This window comes from Myotis myotis, unplaced genomic scaffold (assembly GCF_014108235.1).
Source record: "Myotis myotis isolate mMyoMyo1 unplaced genomic scaffold, mMyoMyo1.p scaffold_m19_p_3, whole genome shotgun sequence".
Lineage (NCBI taxonomy): Eukaryota > Metazoa > Chordata > Mammalia > Chiroptera > Vespertilionidae > Myotis > Myotis myotis.
This window is the reverse complement of record NW_023416335.1, coordinates 202,102,055-202,122,719: the sequence shown is the minus strand read 5'-3', so window position 1 is coordinate 202,122,719 and position 20,665 is coordinate 202,102,055. Positions and strand designations below refer to the sequence as shown.

Below are 20,665 nucleotides of genomic sequence, written 5' to 3'. Positions count from 1 at the left end.
GATAATATAAGTTTGCCTACTAGAATATCTGCTCCTTGGTGGTCACAACTTTATTGTTTTGTTCACTGCAATGCCCACAGCACCTAAGCAGTGTGTGGGATATAGCAGTTGCTCAATAAATACTGTTTTTCATGCATTAAGAAATTAATAGTGCTTGGCACAGTTCCTGGGACATAGTACACAGCTATACATTTGTGATGTTAATTTTAAGAGTAAAAAAAAAAAAGTTTAACAGAAAGGCCAAAATTCTTTAGTGACACTTCTTAAGATGTCAAAAATAAAATATCATATTTTCACTTAATTTCAATGTAAATATACAATTATCTTGTACTTACTTGGAGTTTCTTCTAAAATTTCCTGGAACTTAGTTCTCTCATAATCCACCAATTGGCGTTGAAAATGTGGTCTAAAACTCCTAATTAGAAAATTGGCCATGTCCATATTCATGAGGTCCAGAACATGGAATATTTGCCTAAAAATTTTAGAGTTAAAATAATTAGAGAGGTGATTAAGAAATTAACCTGAAATTCATTAACTTTTACCTATTTTCCAGACTGGAGAAAAATAAACATCCCCAAAATGGTTTTTAAATTCCAATTGCCATTTGGCAAAGTCATTTTTCATAGAAGGCATTAGACATGCATTCCAAATGTATTCTTAATAGCTCTCAAGAGTACTGCTTTAGCAAATATAATACTTCCAGCTGAGCCACTACATCCAGTCCTGAACTGACAGAAACACACTAAGAAGTATATACGATGAGTTTTAACAATGAGACAAAAAGGGTTCAAGAAGAAATTTTCATTTGAAAACCCCTGAAATGTTAAGGAGTCTAAATGTAGTGTATATGGTTTCTATTCCTAAGGGGTTAAGAAAAAAGAAAAGAAAGGATGGAGGAATGGGGTATAGGGAAAAAAATTGTTCCTTTTAGAGTTGGGTAGCCTGGTGCTCAAATTCAGCTCTGTGGCCAGGCACAGGTTAATCTCTTTGAGCCTGTTTCCTCACCTTTGAAAGGACAGGACAAGATCAACCTTAAAGGGATGTTGTGAAGAGTCAATGAGATAATGAATGTAAAATGTAGGGGACAGTGGCACCCAGTGTGTGTTCAATAAATGACCAAGATGAACACCACAGATTTGATATTACACATGATAAGAGAATTAGAAGCAAAGAATCTACATCTGAAGAATTGCAATTCGCTAGAGCTGAGCACAACTCCAAGGATACATGAAACCCATTTTACAGGTGGGGAAAAGTGACTTCGAGAGCTTATCACCCAAGGTCATAAAGTTACCTGCTACATGCAGTTTTCCTTCTTCTACCTTTCCAATCTGTACTAATAATAGAGAAATACACAAATTGTCCGGGATGCCGTCATAGTAACAGTAACAACCGAACAACAGGCTGCATGGGGCGACCAGGCCGGCAGGGGGGTTAGTGAGGAATGACCGAATGATTGAACAGCAGGGGGCGTGGGGTGACTAGGCCAGCAGGGGGGGCAGTTGCGGGCAACCAGGCTGGCAGGGGGGCAGCTGGGGGCGACCAGGCTGGCGGGGGGTGGGGGGGCAGTGAGGGGTGACCAGGCCGGCAAGAGGGGGCTGTTGGGAGCGACCAGGCCAGCAGCAGGGGGCTGTTGGGGCAATCAGGCCAGCAGGCAGGGGCAGTTAGGGGTGATTAGGCAGACAGGCAGGTGAGCAGTTAGGAGCCAGCAGTCCTGGATTGTGAGAGGGATGTCCGACTGCCGGTTTAGGCCCGATCCCCGGGATCGGGCCTAAACCGGCAGTCGGACACCCCCGAGGGGTCCTGAATTGGAGAGGGTGCAGGCTGGGCTGAGGGAACCAACCCCGCCCCCGTGCACGAATTTCATGCACTGGGCCTCTAGTACTATAATATAAAACTTACATATCAACGTGGCCATATTCATACACACACACAAAGAAAAGTTCCCCTCAATCGCAAAAAGTGATGCAGACTCCTCCTTCCTCTGGGCTCACAAAGAAGCTATTATCTGCAAAGCCAGATTAGATTCTCACTTCCTTGGGGAAGCTGTGGCAGGATGGTTAGATCCACAGTGTGGATTTGTGGCTGGGAGATGTGTTTCTAGACGGCAACCACATTTCTCAGGCCTCCTTTAATCTAGGTGGGACCATGATACTAGTTAGTCCATACTAGAAGGTGTCACTTGTGGGCCGAGATGGTTAAACACTGGATACACCTTCCCCATGATCTCCTTCCCATTTACCAGCTGAATGTAAAGGACTCTGAGGACCTGGGCAAGGGTGGAGCCAACACAAGAAGGAACCTGAGTTACCGAATGGCATGTGGAAGGTTTCCTGACCAAAAAAAAACCCCTGACTTGGATTGTGACATGAAGTAGAAACAAATTTGTATTGGTTAAGTCACTGAGAATTCATGGTTATGTGTCACAACAGTGAACAATACCCTAATAAAGAGACCTTTTTAGATCCTTGACTACATCCCTGCTAGGGTCTCTATTAACCCTTCTACTTCCCCTTCCACAACACTTACCACAATTGTAATTCCTATTCAAGGTCTGTCTCCCCATTCAACTGTAAACTCCTTGGGGTCAGGGATTGTCTCTTTTTCATCACTGCATCCCTAATGCCCAACATATGCCAACTAACAAGCCTGTTAGATCATTCCATCTGAAAACTCTATGTACACAGCAAATGACTTAAATTCTTGTTTGTTTGTTGTCCTACGGCCAAGGAGTCCTCTGAGAGGCCAGTTATTACTCTGTGTCCCTCAATCCCCACACTTCCCCTTTGTGTGACCTCAGAGGTACTCTAAGAAAAGGCAAGCAGCACAAGTGCTAACCTCAGCAGCTCCACAATGTTGCCAGTGGCCTTTAACTTTCTGATATCGTCATCTCGCACGGGAGCACACAGCTTTCCCATTGTGCTGATGATATAGTTGGCCAGGCCTTGGATGTCAACAGCACTGTGCTCAGCCTGTTGTCTAATGAGGTCCGTGTCCAAAACTTCACAGATCTGGTTGCGAAGCCGGTTTCCACTACCAGGAATCAGAAAAGAGAGAAGAATCTACACAGGGAAAGGAAAGAGAAATTAGCAGCATCATTACACGAGTAAAGGTTGCCACTTTTTTATCTCGATGTCCAGATGACCAAGCTCCCACCCCATATTTTAATGCCCTGGATGCCACAGAAGTTTATAGGAACTGGGTGGTGGATCAGACCACTCCAGTGTCTCAACCCTAAAAAGAAAGATCTATCTTCTGAATTAAAGTCCCCCCCCCCATTCCCTGCCCCTGCTTTTCATGGGAAATTATTGATTCTCTCAGAATGAAAGCAACTAGTAAGGAAGCAATGTTACTGAAATAACTTCCAAAGGTTTATAGATAATCTGTGCAAAGAAAGAACAAGTTGCAGATTGTAGCTCCAAAAGAATCCATTGAAGAAGGGCAAATGGAATCCTCCCCATGGGCTCCATTAGTATAACATATTCAGTACATGCAGACACAGTACTTATACACATAGCACATTGCAGGAGCACTCTGAGCCAGAGTGCCTCAGTTTCTACCCCTCAAAGCTGTGTGACCCTGGGCAAGTGAGGGAACTTGGTTTCTTTACATGAAATGACAGGTGTAACTACCACAGTGTTATGGTAAGGATAAACGAACAGTCTACTGCTTGGCACAGAGCTAGTGTCTTGTTAATGTTGGCTAAAACTGTAACTGTCACCGTATTTAGTCCTTACAATTACCCTGAAAGGACTCAGGAAATAAGACGTAAAGAGGGAGAGGCCATAACCAAACTAGAACTATCTAACTCTAGAGTCTGTGGTCTAAACCACTACTCTGTGCATAAGCATCACCCCGAGTTCCCTCCACTGCCTCTTTTCCCAGCTTCCAACCTACTCTAGGAGGTGCAGGAAAAGTCCCTCCCAGTGACTGAACTTGCTCAGTTTTTAAAGAAGAGTCTCTAATACTCTTTGGAGTACATGAAAATAGTCTTTGGGGGGGAAACAATTACTAATTAATACAGACAATGTCAACCTGCCTCTCTGATTTCTTCAAACAGTTTGATAGCGTGGTCATACTCAGGAGGGTCAGCATTCAGTTCCGACTCCAAGACATCCCAGTAGGCCTGGTGAACGATGCGCTTCACTCGGCTGGCCAAGCTATAGGAATGAAATGGACTATTTTTTAAAACGAGCATCGTTTTCCCTGTTTATAAAAGGAATATATTCATAGTAGAAATCTTAGAAAATGGAGAAAAGCAGAGAATAAAAATTGGCCATCATCCCACTATTTCCATTTTTTTATGTGTTGTTTTAACAGAGCACCCAAACTGTACAATATTACATACTTGTTTCATCATTAAATATTCTGTCGTGTTTCTCCTAGACTTTTAAAATGCTTCCTTCCTATAGCTTTCAATAAGTTCATAAAATTCTTGCCTAAGAAGATGTCGGAATTTACCTAGCTACTCTTTTACACAGATTCTTAGACTTGTTCTAGATTTTTGGGATGAGATGGCAAAGTTGCTCTTTCCTCAACAGCTGAGATTTCGTGGCACAGAACAGAACAGATTGGCCCCAAGGAGACATATACTTGAAAGCCTGCCAATTTCAGCTTCCATGTCCCATTTAAAGTTAGCCAGACCAAACTGCTGAAATAGGAGCTTCCTAGGAAAAGCTCACAATAGAATAGATGGCTGCCTTGCTTCACCCCTTATGTCCATGTCCTAAAATAGGTGCACACTAAAATACACATCCCTCCTGAACGACACCACTTTGCAACAGCTCTGAGAACAACACATATTTCCCTGCCCTAGAACTACTTACCAGTCTCTACACCCCTCACCTAGGGCTGGTATAAACAACCATGATGAAGTGCGACTACCACAGAAAACCAAACGGACACACCTACTTTGGCCAGTTATCTTAAACAATATTAAGAATTATTAGGAACAACATCCCCAGGAGCAGGAAGAATGTGATCCACATTTTATATTTTAAAAACGTGTTTACTACTGTCCTACTTTAAAACAAACAAAAAAATTCTGAATGGAATAAAATATGTTGGCTTAAGTGATAGAGAGAATGCCTCTGGGTTTATAAATGGCACTGTGAGGTTGAAGGCTCAGTGCCATTCCCCATGAGCCAACTTTGCCTCTAAAGATGGTTTATCTGTAGTCATGGCCACAAGCCTTTCTCCTCGTTGGCCCGGCCACTGAAGCCAGACAGCGTGAGAGAGGGTATAAGGGTGTGTCTGTAACTGAAGGCGGCTTGTCGTGAGGTTGAAGACAGGCGCCTATGCAGTTGTCATTCCCTCATCCAGAGGCTTCGGGGACGTCTCTTCTTAGCACGTTGGCAACTCAACCGCATTTCCTTATTTTTCACAATGTAAACATCAGTTTTTAATAAGTCGATCCACATATATTTCTTGTGCGTGTATTATGTCAGGTACTCTGCTAGGTAATAGGGACAGAGCAAACATACAGACATAGTTCCTCCACTAATGGTGCTTTGGGTTCAGTGAGAAAGACAGGCATTGAACATAATATTATAAGGTATCTCAACAACAGGGAGGTAGAGGGGGCTACAGGAGACTTTAACAAGGGGATATCATGTAGTCTAATGGGCTCAGGAAAGTCAGGAAAAGCTTCACCCAGGAAGTGACATAAAAGCTGAGTTCTAAAGATTATGGGTAACATGTACCCAGAGGAATGGTTTCCAATTCAAGTATAGGGCTTTGTTAGAGAACCAGATAATGTTTACTCCCATTCAACCTTATACAAGAATTTCCAGGAATCAGTGTGAATATGTGTATGCATGCATGCATACACACACACACACACACACACACACACACACACACACACACAATCTGCAGTACAGTTTATGCACAACAAACATCTCTAGGTTACCTGTTCTCAGGGAGGGCATCTTTTTTCAACTGAAAGTTCTCATTTACAGCAATTTCGTGAACAAGAGTCATGTTTTCTAAGTTCCTTGCTGCACCCATCACTTCGTCAAACGTTACAACCCTGGGAGGGCTTGCTGCTGAGAGAAAAGCAAAGACCAGTGAATGTTGTGGAAGAGAAGCTGTCATCCAGTGAAGCTTCCTGATGCAACTAGAGTGTAAGTTATTCCAACATATATTTTCAGGGTTTTATAAGTAAGGAGACTATATACTAAACTAGGTGGATTCCCCTGCTTAATATTTAAGATTTCAAAAATTTAAGAACTCCTTTGATAGCTTCAGTTACTGCATTGATAAATTTTCAATGTTTTGGGGGTAATCTTATTAATATAGGCTAAGTTAAATTTTAAATTAAATCATCTCATATTTGTGCCTATATCTGTATTTATTACATATAATATACAGGAAATTGATGACTACTTTTTATTTTGTAATTCATAACTCTCATTAATTTAAGCAGACTTAATATGAAATAACTGACTTTAAAGCTATAATTTCTAAAAATATAGGCAGTATAGCAAAATGCTTAGGTTTGGTTCTAAATTTTGCCAATTGGTAGTTATTATTTGACATCACTGGGGCATAACTGACCTCCTCATAGGGCTGATTTGGGATAATTAAATAAGGTAATTCTGGTAAAAAAAGAACTCAATAAATGTAGATAATTAAAATAAATCTGATAAGCTTCTTAATGTACTCCTCAGAAAGAAGTAGTAAATAATCAATCTATTTATTTCTAAAGATTGTTCTTTAAAAATTACCTAATAAATCAGGCCCTTTTGAACTCACTGTTGGAACTCTTAGCTCCTATTAACTAAAAATCACTACCTCAAATAACAGTACTGACTAGCAATATTTTGCTACCTAAGATAATATTAAGAAGAAGAGGATGAGGAGGAGCCGGAAGAGGAAGAAGAGGGAATGGTGATATACAGAATTAGTAAAACCCTTCTTCAGGATTCCTAGGTACCCTTTTAGAGGCATCAACCCTGAATATAGTATAAAGAGTATGAAAAAGCACAGAAAACTGGGTGGCTGCTAGCAAATTATCTTGCCAATTCTCTGTCCCAGTAAGAAATCTCTTTAAGGCCTAGCCATTTTGGCTAAGTGGTTAGAGCGTCGGCTTGCTAACCTAAGGGCCCCTGGTTTGATTCCAGTCAAGGGCACGTACATTGGTTACAGGCTCCTCCCTGGCCCAGGCCCTGGTTGGGGAGCATGCAGGAAGCAACCAATGGATGTGTTTCTCTCACATCGATACTTCTCTCTGTCTTTCCCTCTCTCTTCCACTCTCTCTAAAAATCAATAGAAAAATATCCTCAGGTAAGGATTAAAAAAACAAACAAAAGAAATCTCCTTAAAAATGTCTGTACCCTTTGGTCCAATAATCCAATTATATCGAAAGAATTCCTGAAAAGGCTTTATGCACCACCAAGGTATTCATAAAACACTATAATAGCAAAACAAAACAAAAAACCAATGAACTAAATGTCCAATGATAAATCAATGGTTAAATAAATATAATCATATTCACTTGATAAAGTAGTAGTCATAAAAACTATGTTTTAACAATAGATTATCATGAGTAAATGCTTTAGTTATAATTCAAATGAAATGTCTATGTGAAGAATGAAGATATGACTGAGCACTTCCAGCTGTTATCTTCAGATGATATCATAGGCAATGTTTTTTCTCTATACTTATCAACTCTCCAATTTTTAAAAATGAGAATGCACAAATTGAAAATAAATACAAATGAACTAATTTTTTTGAAGTGGGCATCTGATCATATTAAACATTAGTTGCTTTTTTCTGCATTTGCTTTGTCAGCTAAAGTGTTCTATTTTCTATACAAAATGCCAACTAAAAAAAAAAAAAAAAAAAGACAAACACACCTGTTTATACATCTCTAGCTCCCACACACAAAAAAGGGGGAGGGAAAAGATGTCTCCCTTCAGCAGGGCCACTCTGTTTTTCTTTTCTTTTTAAAAAATCTTTATTGTTAAAAGTATTATATATGTTCCCCTTTTCCCCCATTGACCCCTGTAGCCTGCCCTCCCCCTCCAGGCCTGCACCACCCTATTGTCTGTGTCCAGGGGCGAGGCCACTCTTTTCATGCTTTCTCACCCTCCAAGTGTAGTAATTCTCCTCATGGGCACTTTTCTGGGGTGATTTGCACAACAGTTTTTGAAATCAGCAGGAAACTCTTCAGATTGTTTCACTTCCTCCATGACCCTCGAATTGGGCCAACTTTTCTTTCATGTAAATCAGAAATGATCAGAAAAGACCAATTTGAATTTATCCTTGAATGTGGTCCAAGAAGTCATGTCAAGGACTGGGTTTCCACTACTGAGAAAGACAGGTGGGGTGGATTTATAGTCAAACAATTGTGCTAGTACGGGTTCACTGAGCATCTTTAAACCTGAACCAAAGCAGACCAGAGACAGAGATGAAAAGAAAAAATGGGCAGGTTGTAAACTTGCGTGGCTATTTATTCCCGAGAGTCTGCAAAAGGTAGCCGCAGGGCCCCCGCAGTGCTATTCCGGTAGATCTAGAAAGAAGGGAAGTGTACCCTCTGATCTCAAGCCTTTCTTAGTTTTAGAACCACACAGGTCTAGACCCTTCCCTCCCTGCGCGCCCCCCTCCCCACCCCCCACCCCTGCCACTCCCTCCCGCACCGTCAGCTTACAGGCAGGAGAGCTGGATTTGCTGGAGGAGTCGCTTGTGAAGCTCTGCCTGGAGCACTCATAGTCACTGAGCGAAGCCATGCTTTCGGAAAACCGGGAAGAATCTGAGTCGCTCTGCTGGTCCTCACCCACACACCGCTTCTCGCCACCATTGAAGGGCATTTTGTGTCACTTGAGTGTGGGGTAAAGAGATGGTACCTGCACAGACAAACAGGCCCTGTGTCAGTAGTCTGTGGTACTTCACCCGTGCTGCCTCCGTGTCGCAGGTGTCACAGTGTTGGAAAGGCGCCCAGAAGACGGCCCCTGCTTCCCATAGCACCCCAGCCAGGCTATCACTAGGCCTTCAAGGCTGCCTTCCGGAAGAGGGAACCACAGCCACAGGTGTGAGCTCACTCAAGACATCTTGGTGTGGCTGTGGACGCTCAGTAACCACGGGTCCTTAAAGCACAGAGTGCAGAACACAATCTCTGCGCCTGGGCTGCCAAATCATGGGGAGGCAGGAGTAAGAGTCTGGGGCTCCGAGGTCACACTGCCTCGGTTTGAAGCTCCTTCAGTCTTTTGTCACGTGGCCTTGAGGAAGGCACTGAACTACCTACCTCATCAGTAAAACTGGGCTGAAAGACTAATCGTAGGATTACTTGAGGATGAAATAGGACTCATGCGAAAGTGCTCTGACCCTGGCCGGGTGGTTGGCTCTGTTGGTTAGAGCATCATCCCATACACCCAAAAGGTTGAGGGTTTGATTTCCGATCAGGGCACATACCTAGGTTGTGGGTTCTATCCCCCGGGCAGGGCACATACGAAAGGCAGCTGGTCAATGATTCTCTTTCTCTCTTCTCCCCACCCCTTTCCCTTCCTCTCTAAAATATCAATAAAACATATTCTCGGGTGAGGAAAAGAAAGTTCTTAGTACAACACTCAGCTGTTAGCTATTGCTATTGTTCCTATGTCTTTGTTTGAAATAAAATATTTTTGCAATCAGCCTCATTCCTTGTCTGTGAGCCTCCTGGGGAAAGGAGAAGGCTAATTAAAATCTCCAACTGCCCAGTCATTATGTTCTTCTCCATTTTCCCATGAACTGCCAGGATGTGAAGAGTCAGGCCTGGTACTTGACAATGTACAAAGTACCCACTACCACCCAATGGACAAATAAGCACAAACCCTGATTCACAAGCTGGGGGAACAGACTCTGAGGAACAAGAGGACTTACTCTGCCCTAAAACTAGTCCCTGGACTCTACATTCCGTGCCTCCCAGGGCAGGGCAGCTGGGCCCAGCCACCCCCTAGAAAGGAGATCCTGGGCACACGGGATGCCCAGGCGTCAGCCCAGGAGCCTGAGCCAGGCCCGTGAGAAAGCTGGCCTTCATATGAGAGTGGTGGCAGCTGACACCGAGGGGAAACCTGGGCTCGAGGAGAAAGGCATCTCAAATCCTAAGTGGACAATGGTGATAGTACGGGGTCACCGAGCGTCTTTAAACCTGAACCAGCTCACAAAATGAGGTACACAGGGCTTTCAAAGCTGCCAGAATGTGAAACCACAACTACACATAGTATGTCTAGAAATACCTGCACAGTTTCTTCAATGATTCCGTGCATATTTATTGAGTGCCTACTGTGTACCAGGCACTGGGAAAAATAATAGTGAACAAAACAGACAGGGTCCTGTTCTCATGGCTCTCAAGTCCAGTGACTGAAACTGTGTGTGCCAGATGCTAGAAGACAAGAAAAGGCAAAACAAGGCACTGCTGAGGAAACATGAGAGAGGAGAGGCAGGCGGGGTTGGGACTTACGGGGAATCTAGCCTTTGTTGAGAGAAATAGTGCCACTTTTCATTTCTTGGGTAGTAGAGACAAGGATGGGCCTGAAAGGGACTTGTTAAGGGTCAAAAGCCCAAAGGCATTTGCACCTGACCTCACCTAAATAAACTTCTTTAGACCTGCCACTCAGAAATGCACCCTGGCTGGGCCCACCACTTTCGAAAACAGAAAACTACCAACTCGGAGGTGGCCTCTGCAGACCCAAGGGCAAGAAGTTGAGTGTAGCTGCCAGGAAGCTACCAGGTAGAGATATTCACCTTATCCTGGAGTCCCAAGGCCAACCACCAGGAACACAGGTTATAAAATGGCCCCGAACCCCTGCATCCTCCTTTACCCCGTGCCAATTAGATTCAACTTGAGCTTTAACTCCCATCTGCTGGGCAGGGGCAGGGAGGATAAAAGAAAAGCGTCTGCCTAATCCTTTCACTTCCACCAAACCCCAGATCCTAAAGGGAATGAATGCTTCCCTTCCCTCTAGCGTTGCTCTTTGCCAATATTCTACTTCTCATTGATGGCATTTCTTGAAAATGCTACCTCCTCCAGGAAGCCCTCCCTCTACTCCCTGACCAGACCAAGGGCACTCTTCTTTATACATCTTCCCGTATCTCCATGAGAATGCTTAGTCCCTCGTACAGTGGTTTTCCTCCCATGGCTACTTCCAACTCTCCTTAATAAGGCAGGGACTGTGGCTCGTCCATGCCAGGGCCAAGTATGTCACAAGTATTCATTCAGCGTCAGCTGAATTGGAGTCACTGAATCCCATGTGGTGCAGCTTCAACCAGAACATTTGCAAACTGATATCAGGACACATTTACAGGCCTGGTGCTGCCGAAGTTCAAGCACTAGAATAGAGAACCTACACCAAAAGCTACCTTACTAGGTTTAAGACTTAACATTCCCTGGTCCTTATCACACTCTTATTTGAATATTTTAAACTTTGTTTCACTCTCCTCCCCCCAAGTCATTCCACTGTAACAATTGTGCCATGTATTGGCCTGCTCTTATTTCTCTTCACTTTGGCTGTTTTTTCCAAGTAAAGGTGAATAAAAGCTTCCATCCACTGGAATTTATAAGTAGGTTCATTCATATATTAATCCACTGGATTTATTTAACCATAGATTCATCCATTAGCATTTATGAATGTTCCATTTTTTTTTCTATTCCAGCTGAACAGCACACTTCATAGGTTTATAAATTGTGTTTGACAAGGCAGCAAAGTACAAAGATTTAAAAAAGTAAAGACCTAGCCCTGGCTGGTGTGGCTCAGTTAGTTGGGTGTCGTTCTGTGCACCAAAGGGTTGCTGGTTTGAATCCTGATCAGGGCACATGCCCAGATTACAGGCTCAATCCCCCAGTGGGGGGCATGGCTTGCAGGAGGAAGCCGATTGACATTGCCCTCTCACATCAATGTTTCTCTCTCTCCCTTTCTCTCTAAAAATCAAATAACTATTGATTTAAAAATAAATAAATGGACAAAAAGTTTAAAAAATAAAAGATCTAAGAAGTTGCAAGTTGAGGATATGAGGCCTGGTCTGTCATTAATTTCCTGTGTGACTTTCCGCACATCACATCTGCTCTCTTCACCTCGTTTTTCTGAGGGGGTTGACCAGGTATAAGTTCCCTTTCAGTGAGGAATTGCTAAAATGCTATAAACCCAGAGTTCCATGAGGCATCACTAGAAGTTCTGAGAAATTAAATGTGCTCATGGCAGACAGAGTTAATAACATGCAACTATGCTTTCTTCCAACATTTCACTGAAGGTAGAGTTCCTGGCATAGGGAATGGAACAGACAATTTAAAAAAACTGTTTATTTGGCAGAAGCCTCCTCTGACACTGGCTTTCGTGGATCTAAGCAGAAACTTTTCTTTGAAGCCAAAATGTCCATCATTACTTTATTAGGAAATTGCCTGTTTCCTCATGTAGGCATGCTAATACTACCTAGCTCATAGAGTTGGTGTGAGATTTCATTTAGTCAATGTATGGAGAGATTTTGGAACCGTGTCTGACACAGTGTAAACAGGATACAGATGTTTGCTATTATTAGTATTATTTACTTTTCGTTGTTGTTATTATCATTATTTTAGACATTAAAAACTCTAGAGGGAAGAACAGTTTTATCCCAGGATGATAAAAGCATGTCCCCCTACAGGAGGGGTGGGGAGCCATTTTCCTGCCAAGGGCCCCTTGGATATTCATAACATCAGTCAGGGGCCACACAAAATTATCAACTTAAAAATAAGCCTGCTATATTTAGTCAAACATTCAATTAACTCACCCCTAATGCCTTGGCAGGGCCAGACCAAATGATTTCTTGGCCATACACAACCCGTGGGTCAGACGTTCCCTACTCCTGCCTTACAGATAAAGAAGGCTGGTAGTTAACCTAGGACAGAACTCCTGCACAAAAGCAAAAAAAAAAAAAAAAAGCAAGGGGCTGTCCTGGTGTAAATGGTCTTCTGTACTAAGTTCCTTCACATCTGTTCTTACTTTTCTTGGTCTTGGGTTTCCATGTAAGTCATCTGGGGACAGTGCTACTTGACTCAAACAAAAACACTGAGGGTAATTAGATTGCTTTGAAAACTATTTTGGATCCTCTCTTAGAACAAGTGATAATAAAACCAGGCTGATTCTTTTTGAGAAAGGCGGTGCTTCTCATACCCAGAAACTTAGACCTTCAACACTGCAACTCACAAGCAAACCACACAACTTTTCTGGAACAATGCATCTCAAGCCTGCAGAATTTACTCACGGGCCAAAGGTAAAGTCAAAGGTGAAAACAGAAGATCACTCTAAGCAAAGCTCCCAATACTACAGTGGGTCACTATTCAAAGAGGATCACGTTTTTTATTGCAAGTGTCCCATATTTAATAATAATAAATGCAATATTCTATCATTCCTTCCAAGGCCAAAGACTGGGACGTAGCAGACACTTAAGTATTTCTTGTTGAATGAATAGATGGATGAACGAATGGCAGAATGACCACTGATATTTTAGGGAGGAAGGAATGGGTAGAGGAACCTGAAGGGGTTATAACGTCCCATGTTTCGTAACAGATGGAGGGAAGACAGGTTTTAATTGTCGTGAAGATAACGTCAATAGTCAAGTACTTAAGCTCCTAGTAATAGATTATCTATTATTATTTTATTCTTACTAAAAAAAGTTATGAATTACGAAAATGTCAATGTCATAAAAACAAAGAAAGGATAGAATATGTTCTAGATGAAAAGATACTTTACAGTGAGTGCAACAGATGATCCTAGACTGGATCCTGCACCAGAGGGGGTTGGAGTGGGGGTTGGGGGAAGACATTATTGGATCAATTGAGAACATTCTTATAATCCTTGAATCTACCTCTGTATCACAGCATTAAATTCACAGAAGTTGATAAATGTACTGTGAGTATGTATTTAGGAATAAAAGGACATAATGTATGCAACTTCCTCTCAAATTATTCAAATGAGAGAAAGAGAAACAAAACATATGGAGCAAAATGTTAATAGGTGAATATAAGTAAAAGGTAGGCAATAGGGAGTTCCTTGTATTATTCTCGCAACTTTTTCTATAAGTTTGAAATTATTTCTGAGCAAAAGGTTAAAAAGAAGAAAAAAGTACTAAACTGAAACTTCAACTCTAATTCAAAACAGTCCAATCTCCTGCAGATTTTAGATTTTGATTGTTCCCACCACTGTGATAGCTTAGATACCACTCTACTACAAAAGTCCTTCTATACAGTCAAACTTGTCCCAATGTCCTTCTTGAAAAGTGGCAGAGAATAAAACAGGAAATAGGCCAGAGCCCTTACAGAGAGGAAAAATAAATCATCCTTTTTAAGAGTCCTTGCCATATGGTTTTCCTTTTCCTAAGAAGTCTCCTGGCGGTGGTTTACAATCCATCTGTGATCCGGCCTCTGCCCACCTCGTCCTGGTACCACTGCCCGGCTAACCCTTCCTGCTCCAAACACAATGGTCTCCTTTAGGTTCCTCGGACAAGCCAAACTTCCTACTTTAGAGCACTTGCACCTGCTTTTCTCTCCTCCTGGGATGCTCTTCTCCCTGAGCACAGGATTGGTCCCTTGTCATTCAGATTTAAAACTAAATGTTACAACTTCAAAGTCAGTTTCCCTGATATCCCACTCAATCCATCTAAATTAGCCGTCCTAGGACAGATAGAGAGCTCAATGAGTATCATTGAAGAACAAATTGAGCCACGCCTCTATTCACAAGACACCTTGGGGTTTCCTTCTCTTTGGCCTCACTCACTCATATTCTCATTATGTGGTCACTGAAAGTACTATAGTTGTTTCTGCATTTCTGTTTCCCCACTACATTTTAAGCAGCTTGCAGGAAGAAGCTATCTCCACTCTCAATTCCCAGTGCCTTAGAAATGTGTTGAATTTATAAGGCACCAATAATTCAATACTCATTGGTAGCAAATAATAACAATTAAGGCTAATGGTTATTAAGTGCTTATTTTGACCCAGCCCCCATGAAAAGTGCTTGAAATGTTTTATCTCCTTGAATCTTTATTGTAGCCAAGGTACTTCTATTATCCCCATCTATAATAATAAAAGGGTAATATGGAAATCAACCAATTGGCCAAACAGCAGAACGACTGTCCGGGTGACCACACTATGACAGGCACTGGTGTCAGGCCAGCCAAGGCAGATGCAATTGGTCGGGGAGCCCGCCACCGCCCCACAATCGCCCTGCAGAGGGAGGCCCAGGCCACTGGCCGGTAGGGTGATCCATGGGAGGGGAGAGTCCACGATCACCCCAAAGAGGGAGGCCCAGGCCACCCTCTGCAGGGCAATGGGTCAGGGGGCTCTGTGATCGATTGCCCTGCAGAGGGAGGCCCAGGCCACCAGCTGGGGTGCTGCAGCGGGTGGACAGGGCCTCCCTCTGCAGGAGGGATGGATCGCGGAGCCCCCACCAGGGGGAGGCCCAGAGTACCCAGCAGGTGGTGCTGAGATGGGTGGGTGGGGCCTCCCTTGCACAGCATCTATTGATCTATCACGGGGCTCCAGGACTGCAAGAGAGTGCAGGCTGGGCTGAGGAAGACACACACACACACACACACACACACACACACACACACACTGCACAAATTTCGTGCACCTGGCCTCTAGTTTTATACATAAGCACCTAAGGCTCAGAGAGGTTAAATGACCTGCCCAAGGGTTCACAGCAGCAGCAGCACAACTCAAATCCAGGTAGTGGATCCCTAAAGCCCATGCTTCCATCACTCTAGGACAGCTGGAGAAAATCAGGTGTGCTGCTCATTCTTTCCACTCCCATCCTGCCAAATCGATCTACCTATCAGCACGTGAACATGTGCACATGTGGTAGCAAGCTGACCTTACCCCAGGGTGGCTGCTCAAGTGCTATGTGGTGAAGGGCATCACTGAATGCCTCTATTGTCCAAAATAACTCTAACCTCCCCACTAGACTGACCAAAAATCCTCTATTAGGGAATCATTCTTTAAGCACTGCAAAATCCCTAGTTAAAATGCAAATATCAAAAGGGTTAACTGCTTTCAACGAGTGGAAGCCAACAAGATTTTGAAGTGAATTGTTCAGATTATCCAGCCGTGCCCTGAGGAATGAAACCCATCCACCTAAGGTTGTCATAGAAAAGAGAAATTTCAAGAAACATCTAGTGGGTATCATCTTTGAAGACCCAATCAAGGTCAGGTGCCAGGACAAACATCCACATATGTGTAGTAAAGGGGAAGGCGTCAGAGAGTAAAGTTGCAGATGGTGTGGAAAATCTCCATCTTCTGCAAAATGCTGCTTTTGGACCAATTCCAAAGAGCGGCTCTAAAAAGTATCCATCCTCAGCAAAGCAAAAACCACGGAGCGGAGGGATAGGTGCTTGCTCCAGTCAGCTAGCAGTGGTTCTCAACCTTCCGGCCCTTTAGCGCAGTTCCTCATGTTGTGACCCAACCATAACATTATTTTCGTTGCTACTTCATAACTGTAATGTTGCTACTGTTATGAATCGTAATGTGAATATCTGATATGCAGGATGGCGACCCCTGTGAAAGGGTCGTTCGACCGCCAAAGGGGCCGCGACCCACAGGTTGAGAACCGCTGATAGAGAATACCCGTCTTCACCAAATTAGAGACAACACAGAGCCAGATAAAAGACAACAAGCCAGTCATTGTCTAAAACAGCAGATGTTCACACTACGCACAACATGACAGCATCAGGGAGGAGGATTTCTAGGCACTTTTCATCCTTGAAAACCCTGCTCCTCCCACCCCCCCCTGCCTAGTTTTGGTACCTGTGCCCTCTGGGGCCCTCCCCTCCTCCTCCCTCCCCTCTTCCTCCCCCCCTCCTCCCCCAATGGCAAGGAAGCCGCTTCCACACATGACTGGGTATCTTTAGCCCTGGGCCACTTCAAGTCAGGCCACCTCTGTGGGCTGCCAGGGTGCTGTATGAAATCCCTGGAGGCAAGAGGAAAAGAAAGGCAGGGAGCCTCCTGAAGTGGCAAACACGGCCATAACCTCATTATGGCTGGCAGGTAGCAAAGGGCAAGGTCTCTGGGCTGGAGATCACGAGACCACGGGGATCTTGGGGGACTGGTGGGCCCACTGGGGACAAGGACAATTTGTCTCGTTTCTTCAAAATAAAAGCAACAGGGCAGCCATCCAAGGCAATATTTCCCAACCTTCAGTCATTGGGGTACCGCTCTACACACGGTTCCACGTTGCCACCCTCCCCCATGCATTCATTTATCCATCACTTCTCTTTATCCTCACCAGGTTTTTGCATTTAAACACATCCAGTTGCAAAGGAAACTTTATATCACTGTGAAATCGCTCATTTGAGGGAACAGCTTTTCCTAATACCAAAGAAAACACATAACCACGTCTGTCCGCGTGCCATCTCCAATCACCACTGTTAACCCCGGAGGTGCCACCAGAGGGGCAGCTTTGGGAAGCACACGCCATCCAGGAGGGGCCAGGGCTCGGACTCCGGGCCTGAACGGCACTCCGCCTCTTTCCCCTAAGGAGGGTAACCTCGAGGGGCGCACTGGAGTGTGCACAGGCTGCCCCACACCCACCCCCCCAAAACACCCCCCACCCCCATCACACACACGTCCCCCGGCAGCACGTTTCCTGTCAAAACAAACCCTTGGGGGAGGGGACGGCGGAGGACGAGCCGAGTGCCAGGGAAACCCCGGCAACAAACCCTAAACAGACACTGCGGGCCCCGCCTGGCCCTCACCGCGGCTCGGTTCGCTCGCTCCAGCCGGGCCGGGGGTCGCAGGCGAGAGGGTGTCCCTTCCCGGAGCCCAGATGGTGGGAAGCGGCTGGCAGGGCGGTCGCTGGCTCGGGCCCAGCTAGATGTACACAGCGGCCCAGCCGCAGCGACCCGGCCGCCTCCGGGGCCCGACGCCCGCGACCACCCGGACACCCGTCGGGGCTCCTCGGCGCCCGCGCCCCGCTCCCACGAGGGACGGCGGTTCGAGGTCAAACAAGAGGACTCGGGGCAGCAAGAAACCGGGCTTTATCGCGCCTGGCCCTGGCGGCCCAGGACTGAGTTCTAACGCGGGGCAAAAAGCTCCGGGCTGCCCCACGCCAACATGTCCCCCCTCCGCCGGCCTGGGCCCAGCACCTCGGAGCCGGCGACCCTCCCCCGGGCTGGATACGCACCCGGCCGGCGCGGAGACGGCGGAGGAGAAGGGCGACTGAGTGAGCCCGAGTCGAGGGTCTCCGGGTGTCCCCGCACCCAGCACGGCACAAGCACCGGAAAACTCGCCAGTCCAACCACCCCCAGCCTCCCCGACCCCACCCCCCACGCGGTATTTAAAGGGCCGGGACGGACTCTAACGAGGCAGCCACGGCGTGACCATAACAGAACTGAGAGTAGGGGGGAAACAGCACGGGGGAGAGGGGAATCCAGGGCACTCCCGGCTCCGCCAGCAGGACTCTGACAGATCTCCAACTACAGGACACGTTCGCGCACGTTCGGACGAAAGTAGCTGAGGAGAGCTTGGACTGAAGGTGTTTTTGATGCATGAGGGAACGCCATCCCCCCCCGCGTCCTAGGAGTGGTGCAGTCCGGGGGCTCCGAGGGGCGGGGAGAAAAGTGTTTACGGAACTGGGGCAGCAGTGCTGCCGAGAGCGGCCTGCGCCGGGGGCGGGGCCTGTCAGGGCCTAAGGGGCGGGGCCGAGATGGGTGCGCTGAACTGGGGGCGGAGCGGGGGAGCTGGGGCCGCGGCGAGGGCACAGGCCGATCGGCTGGTAGAAGCGCTGGACTGACCCCCTTAGCAGCCCCGGGTGCGCACCGGCGTGCGGACATTGCTGCCAGTGGGTGGGACTTTTACTACCCAGACACCCCTCATTTAGACGGGACGATCCAGATTAGGTGCTCGCTGTCACACCGTGGACACAGAGACAGCCCAAATGCCTACGTGGCTAGTGTGTTTCCACGCACGTCAGCAACCAACAGTGTCACCCACGTTTGTGTCTGCACCTCCACATAAACACGGGTCCAGATTTGCATATGGCTGGACTAGACGATTAGCTCCTGGGAGTCACACCCACCCGGGCTCTCTCTGAAGAGTACACTTGTGTGCAGGCAAAAGATAAAGCATCTTACTTCCTCTAGGGTTTTTGGCAGCACCTAGTTCTATGTCCGGGAGACGTTTCGACACTGGTTAATGTAAATAAGCAGGGCCAGCATGGGCTCTGTGCAGGCAGGGCAGCTGCTCAGCTCTTGTGGGCATGCTTCAGGGTGTTCAGAAACACCCTCCCCCCGCCCCCCACCCCCCTATCTCACACACACATGAAAACCACTCTGTCTTCTGCCAGGTATAAGCTGGTGTTATTTAGGAGATAGTTTCATGCAGGGATGTAAATGAATTTTATATAGGCTAAAGTATTTTTATTTAGTGCTGAAATCGTATCTGGGTCGTGGAGGCAAAATGGGTTCTAGAAACAAACCAGACAGGCAACATTTTAAAGGAGGGTAGAGAGCCAGTTATCCTAGATCAGTGGTCAGCAAACCGGGGCTCACTAGCCACATGCGGCTCTTTGGCCCCTTGAGTGTGGCCCTTCCACAAAATACCATATGCGGGCGAGCACGTACCATGAGACTGAATCTTCGTGGCCCATGCACAGAAGTCGGTTTGCGGAAAGGAGACAGATGAAACAAGCATACAAGACGAGTGTGGATGGGAGAGTTGGAAGGGGTCGACCTCAGCGAACGTATCTCAATCAGATTGAGGACGTTTTTAGCTAAGGCCAGCTTAGGAGTACCCTAATTAAGTTAATAACAATGTACCTACCTATATTGTTTAAGTTTAAAAAATTTGGCTCTCAAAAGAAATTTCAATCGTTGTACTGTTGATATTTGGCTCTGTTGACGAATGAGTTTGCCGACCACTGTCCTAGATGGAATAATTCAGTGTTACAATAAGGACTCGTCTAGGATTCAAACCCTGGCTCTGATATTTACTACCCAGGCGATCTTGGTCAGTGGGGATAACAATGATAACTGTCTCATTGGGTTATTGTGAGGAGAAAATGAAATAAAGCATGTCAAGTGGTTAGGGCTGTAGAGAGTAAGCACTCCATTAGTGTTAGTTATTGAAACTATTTGACAAACCACTCTGAACAAACTTCTCTGGTGATCTGCAGAAAGCTGTATTGGTGTCTCCTGATGCCATTCTCTCCTCCCTTCTCTAAAAATATACAACTTGATACAAATCAAGAGATTAAAGAGAAAATGCCGTTGCCACCCAGGTTCTTTCATGCGCTTGTTTATACAGGTTGCTGGAATCAGCAGTCAGGATAATAGACGCCTCCAATTTCAATTCTTGCCAAATTAACACCACACAACAACGACTATCAACACCCTAATATCCCCACAATAGAAAGATTAACCAAAAATACCCTTCAAACTTCTGGACACTGTGACAATGACACGTTCAGTTTTGCTTCCTTTGTTTAGCTTTGTGGGAGCTTAAATATTGTTTTTGCTCTATTACATAACTTGGAGCAGGTGAGCATGAGTCAAGAGAGCTGACCAGTCTTCCTGCGTGACCAACTGCCTGGCCCTGGGCATGGCACTTCTTTTAAAGCCCAAATAAGTAACCCTCAAGACCACAAGGAAGCAATTTTTGTCAAATCAGGTGAGTCAAGTTTCAACATGTTTTGGGTTGAGAACCTTGAGGTGGGAGAGGTTG

At 45.5% G+C, this 20,665-nt stretch overlaps 1 protein-coding gene across 3 annotated transcripts in view; it reads right to left on the bottom strand.

The window, feature by feature from the left end:
* Positions 1–18,284, bottom strand: part of TCP11L2 (t-complex 11 like 2) — a 38,310-nt gene extending 20,026 nt beyond the window's left edge. Inside the window, exons 1-6 of one of the 3 annotated variants that reach the window (XM_036297572.1) lie at positions 18,129–18,284; positions 8,654–8,849; positions 5,912–6,047; positions 4,040–4,160; positions 2,839–3,062; positions 336–472 (exon numbers count right to left, since the gene is read on the bottom strand). In XM_036297572.1, coding sequence (XP_036153465.1) covers positions 336–472; positions 2,839–3,062; positions 4,040–4,160; positions 5,912–6,047; positions 8,654–8,813 — 778 coding nt within the window. In that variant the 5' untranslated portion in view covers positions 8,814–8,849; positions 18,129–18,284. Of the gene's footprint in view, positions 1–335; positions 473–2,838; positions 3,063–4,039; positions 4,161–5,911; positions 6,048–8,091; positions 8,239–8,653; positions 8,850–18,128 lie in introns of those variants that run through there. The other 2 variants (XM_036297573.1, XM_036297574.1) reach the window with 2 other exon arrangements.
* Positions 18,285–20,665: the final 2,381 nt, after the last annotated feature.